General features: G+C 51.2%; 1 protein-coding gene across 1 annotated transcript; it reads left to right on the plus strand.

Annotated features, from left to right (window-relative positions):
• Window positions 1-1,379: 1,379 nt before the first annotated feature.
• Window positions 1,380-3,524, plus strand: LOC135652901 (AAA-ATPase At2g46620-like). Its single transcript, XM_065174220.1, has one exon. It carries the CDS (start codon window positions 1,763-1,765, stop codon window positions 3,314-3,316), a length of 1,554 nt encoding a protein of 517 aa, XP_065030292.1. The 5' UTR covers window positions 1,380-1,762; the 3' UTR covers window positions 3,317-3,524.
• The last annotated feature ends 2,544 nt before the right edge of the window (window positions 3,525-6,068 follow it).

Consider the following 6,068-nt stretch of genomic DNA (forward strand, 5'->3'; position numbering starts at 1 on the left):
CGAGCTGCAGACCTGCGTCGTCGTCATAAACGCGCTTGTGATGCTAAGATTGGACTGTTCTCTTACACGCAGTAATGGTGGCAGTTGGACTGGAGCGCCGTGGGCAACACACCACGAATCCTTGACCTAGTTTCATGCTGCACCGCGTACTATTCCCTGGCATCTCTTTCCGCTCCCTTCTCCGGTGTTTGAATGGGTTGGGTTGTTTGGAATGGTAAAACGATGCTCACGTTGCTGTCGTCTTCTAGGGTTTCATGAGAAGATGAGGAGGACCTCCATGATGGACTTTGTGGTGGTGCTGGTCCCGGACAATGACGCTCTGGTGACGAGAACTTCCAACTCTCACCCTCCACTGCTGAATTCGACGCAGCACTTCCCGCCCGTGACTGTGGTCTTGAGCTGCCGCGACCTGCGAACCGTGCAGCAGTCGACACAAGAAAGAAGATGAGCAGCAGACTGTCTCCATTGCTAGCTGCTGTGGGAGCCTTTAATGTCGGGATCTCTGTAAGATCTCCAATAATAGAGCTGTCGTTCACAGAATTGGACCGTTTGTATTGGATCATGAACGAGAATCTTTGCGTCGATCAATAGCTGCTCTCTTTCTCGGCAATTGAATCCAACCTTAGCATGTCTCCACCACCCAACAGTCAAATTGAAGGATTAGATGTTGTCGGACGCGGCTTTCTTTGACCCTGAATAAGTCAACATGTTTCGGTCAATCGCGTTTACCTGCGCAGTTGAAACTCCAATTCCATTAATTAGGCGATCAACTCAACATCCCACCGCGTCTGGTGCGCGTCCACCTGCCATTCCTACCGACTCCATGATGTCAAAGTGCGACACGTCCAACATAAATCCACATTGGAGATCGAGATCCAATCTAATCCAAAGAAACATTAACGTTACATCGCGTGTTTACCACCCAATTCGTGCACAGATACTAATTACATATAAATTCTAATATATCATACATATCTATTCAATTATGAGGATCATCCGCGTATCCCACCGGTATTAATATTTAATTTCTTTGAATAATGAGAGAAGTATAATACAAAATATCGAAGATATACCTAATAATTGTGGTATCACACTATATTTAATATAAATTAAAGCTGCAATTATTAATTATTTTATGCTGATTAATCATATATATATGTGTGTGTGGGGGGAGTTTTCGTTGTACAAGCCGGTCTGCGTTTAATCCGCCCGGTCCATAAAAGCGTCCGGTTCGATCCATGACTTGGGTTCGACGGACCACATTTACCACGTTCGGAATCTTGGGATCTTTTCGACCAAGTATTGGGAAACGTGCCACGTCGTCCGTTGAGATGCGTGCAAACGACTCCTACTCAAGAAGGATCGGGGCTTGTTCACGAGTCAAATGGTCGAGAAAGACCATGTCGTCATTAACAGGTAGGTGGAGGAGGCGTCCGCCTTTCCCCATCCTCGGTCATCGAAGGAAATCAAACTCGCCCGCTTGCCGGCGAACCGCAGCTTGATCTCACACAAATCTCCATCGAGGTTTGAACTGGAAAGTCCCATCTGTCACCGTGGAATTCCAAATCGCCCACCATATTTTAATCCCCACGCCCGATCGAATACCCAACCTTTTCCTTTATAGCCTTTTTTACACATATCTCTTCCTCCTCCCTCCCTTCCTCCCTCCTCCTTTTGACTCTAATAACTCCGTTGAGCCGGCCGGCGGTCGTTCACTTCTTTGTATTGATTGGGTTTTGTTTGTGTGGGAGAGGGGAGAGATATGATCGCGAACGGTGCTGCGTCGGTGGTTTGTGCGGTGGTGGGCGGTGTGGTGCTCCTGCGGATCGTTTTGTCGTTGAAGTCGCTGGTGTACTGCTGGGGGCGGTGGTGGCGGTGGGTGGACGAGCGGACGCAGGCGTACCAGAGCTTCGAGATCCCGCGGTATAGCGAGAGCGGGCAGGAGAACCCGCTGTACCGCCGGGCCGCCGCCTATGTCGCGGCCCTCCCCTCCCTCGAGGACGCCGCTGCCGCCACCCTCTTCTCCTCCGGCCGCAAGCCCAACGACTTCTTCCTCCTCCTCGGCCCCGGCCAGTCCGCCGCTGATTCCTTCCTCGGCGACCGCGTCTCGTGGACCAACGCCCCCGGCGGTGGAGCCGGCGGCCCCCGCCTCGTCCTCCGCCTCCGCCGCCAGGACCGCACCCGCGTCCTTCGTCCCTACCTCCAGCACGTTGAGTCCGTCGCAGACGACCTCGAGCTCCGGCGTAAGGAGGTCAGGCTGTTCACCAGCTACGCGGGCGTCGGCGATGGCGGGGGACCGCGGTGGCGGTCAGCGCCGTTCACCCACCCGGCGACGCTCGACACGGTCGCGATGGACCTGGACCTCAAGGCGCGGGTCCGCGCCGACCTTGAGTCGTTCCTCAAGGGCCGCGCCTACTACCATCGGGTCGGTCGCGTCTGGCGGCGGAGCTACCTCCTCTACGGGCCCCCCGGTACCGGCAAGTCCACTTTCGTCGCCGCGATGGCCAAGTTCCTCTGCTACGATATCTACGACGTCGACCTCTCCCGCGTCTCCGCGGGCGGGGACGGCGTCGGCGCCGACCTGAAGGCCCTCCTCCTCAGCACCACCCCCAGGTCGGTGATCCTGGTCGAGGACCTCGACCGGCACCTCAAGGGCAAAGGCGTCGGTGAGGAGGGCGAGTCGCAGCTCACCCGGATCCTAAACTTCATGGACGGAATTTTCTCGTGCTGCGGCGAGGAGCGGGTGATGGTGTTCACGATGACCTCCGACGGCGGCGGAATGGAGGGGGTTGAGCCGGCGGTGCTGCGGCCGGGGCGGCTCGACGTGCACATCCACTTCCCCCTCTGCGACTTCACCGCCTTCAAGACCCTCGCGAGCAGCTACCTCGGCCTCAAGGACCATAAGCTGTACCCGCAGGTGGAGGAGGTGTTCCAGGGCGGCGCCAGGATCAGCCCGGCGGAGGTGGGCGAGATCATGATCGCCAACCGTGCCTCCCCGAGCCGGGCGCTGAAGTCGGTCATCAGCGCGTTGCACCAGTCGTCATCGGCCGCGGGGCGGAGGCTGAGCGAGAGCGGCTCGGGGCGGCGGTGGGACGACGCAGCGGCTGGCAGCGACTGCGGCAACGGCGGCGGCAGCGGCAACGGCGGGCTGGGGTTCGGGAAGGAGTCAATCAAGGAGTTCAAGAAGCTGTACGGGTTTATAAAGATGAGGAGCGGGAGCAAGAAGGAAGGCGTGATGCCGGTGGAGGTGGCGGCCGCCGCGGCCGCCGCAGGCGCTCCGTTGGACAAGCTAGATAAAGATAACTCCTCCCACTGAACAATCCATTGGGTTTTCTGCATGCAAAACTCATTCTTTTGTGGCTTCTGCCCCTCTTTAATCTCTCTTTTAATTCAAAGAAAATGGGTCGAAACGAGACCACTGAAGGTGTAGAAAAGATGAAGGTCAAATGGATGTGTATACTGTAAATGACACACTCTGCGATCCTTCCACATTCCAAGTAATTCAACTGCAAGCTTCATTCTTCCTCCTCGTTCCCATGAACATGGCGTACGAAGGCAGCTGGTGTTCCGCCTCGTTGCCTCCTCCCATTTGGCTGCTGCTTTGGTCAAAGGCCGGTGAGAGGAAGAAGCAGGTGGAGCTGAACCATCTGCTTCTTCCAGCTTTATTCGTTCGAACCTTTTTTGGGGTAGATTCGCATTGAGTAGACGCCGTATTGTGATTTGCTTACGACTTTTAGCTCAGCTTGCCTTTTGACTTTTTGTTAGTTCTACTCCTAATTGTTTGATCTTTTCAACTGGTTTCATATGATCTCATGAGTTGGAGATCGAAAGGAGAGGGAGCCGACAACGAGAACAGACTCGCTGACCTTTCGTCTGCACGTAAAGCCTTCTTATGCTCTCAGCAATTACCACTGTAGCTTTAGCTCTGAAGCAACTGTCTCGCTATCAACTGCTTTACCTCTCTCAGGGCTTCCTAACTATACGAAGAAATTTCTCTGCCCCACCTTTCTTCCTCCTTGTAGCTATTTTCCTTCCTCCTCTGTTGCAGTTTCCTCCTTTGCTGTAGTAGTATTACTGTAGATTTCTTTTCTACCTTCGCAGCCGTCGTAATAAGCGAAGTTTCGCTCTTGCCTTCGGCCAGCGACCAACGCCGTTGCATTCCTAAGAGGCTCGGCAAACTTAAGGAGAATGAAGGGAACGCCTGTGCCATCAGAAATTTCTCTATTCTGTTGAGGAAAATCCTCTATTCTGTTAGGAAAATCCTTCCTCCTCACACCAATCTCTCTCTCTCTTGAACATTTTGATTGGGTAGCAGTGAGTGCAGAGCTTGATCTCCATGTTGTCTATGCATCATCATTCTCGTTGAGGTCAACTCAAGACGGTAATCGTCGTTCCACTTCCAGGGAATGGGGACGATAGACATTAATGTCACAACCACAAAGCAGAGTGTGCGAGGACAGAGAATGACCAATACCACAAGGACACAAGATCCACTTGTCAACAAGCTTACTCGAATGATCTTGACATGGAACTCATGCTTAGCTAGCTAACGAGTCTTTTGTTTTGGATGCTCGTCATAAAGGGAGAGAACAGAGAATGTAATTAGTGTTGTCCGCTAAAGGAGAGATTCTCCGCCATAGGCTGTATAATGCTCAGCCGAAAGGCTGTGTCTTTAGACTACGCAATCAAAGGTGAACATGAAGAAAGCTGGGCACAAGAAAAGATGCTTCCTCTCTCTCTCTCTCTCTCTCTCTCTCTCTCTCTCTCTGTATTCTCTTCTCTTTTCTCGGCAAAGGATTTGATGGACGAGTATTTGGCCGTGGATTTCCGGCAAAGTTAGTGGCCACGGACATATTCGTTGCTGATGAATATTATGAGGACTTGAACCTGATTCTTTCAGAAGCTTCTTTTCAATCTTCGTGCTTGTGGCTTCTTCTCGCCATGGCCACTCGACAGCCTGACGTTTGGTTCCCATCAGATGGCAGTCGGGGCGTGTGTCTTCTTGTGTGTTGTAAGAAGGGGGCAATTGCGGCGGCGCAGATGGATGGTCTCGTGGTGTCTTGCAGTGATGTGTTTCACTGTCGGGATTCGTCTTCCACCAAGAGTTGCGCTAGTGGTGGCTGTTGGGGCCGAACACGTTCGTGGCGGACATGGAAGAGGCTGCGCCGGGCAACAACGGACGGTCGAGAAGAAGAGGAGGCGTCCCGAGCTGATCTAAATTAACCTTTTTTATGTTTGAATCACAACCTCAACCCGAGTGTGTGAATCTTCTTCCCCTGACAAGCTTGCGTCGAGCGGTGCCAACCACGAAGGGGTACCCCCCAACATCGTACAAACTTGATTCTACTACCTCCACGCTTGCTACGTCTACCTCCGTACAAGGAGTCCATATTACCACCACATAAGACTTTCTCAACACTCCCATTCACAATGAACACAAAAGACCTCTCCTCTTCATCTTGTATTCTACAACATCCTTCTTTCTTTCATACTTCTATGAGTTCATGCAACTCACTCTCCTATCATACAATAATCGATCAATCTGTTTATCCTTTTTCTTCTTTTTTTTTTTACTCATCTTCTCGTCTTACATGCCTCCTCTCGAAGAGCACATGTTTTTTCATTTTTACAAAGAATAAATAATGAAGACGAGATTAAAATCCAAACTATTAAAATAAATTATCCATCAAAATCTTTATCAACTAAGAAAATATCATCGACATACCAGAACAACATCGACGGAACTTGACAGACCACAGGCTTGGTCAGTGACAGGGTACCTCACTTTACATATGTTCATCAAAGAGCAAATTCCTTACCTTTTAAAGAGTAGAATTGCAAAGAACAAATTCCTTGCTTTGTAAATCATTTTGCGTATGTTCATCATGCTAAATCTTCGACAGCTGGAAGAAATCAAGCACATCTTTCAGGATGCGATTTGCATTCGTCTCAGTTTACAATTGATCACATCACGCAAACAAAGACAAACAAAAGTCTACAACTCGATCCAGTATCACAGGACTGTGTAAGCAGTCATCTGCTTGTTGATCTTTAAATGTTCAACTTCA

This window comes from Musa acuminata, chromosome BXJ3-11 (assembly GCF_036884655.1).
Source record: "Musa acuminata AAA Group cultivar baxijiao chromosome BXJ3-11, Cavendish_Baxijiao_AAA, whole genome shotgun sequence".
NCBI lineage: Eukaryota > Viridiplantae > Streptophyta > Magnoliopsida > Zingiberales > Musaceae > Musa > Musa acuminata.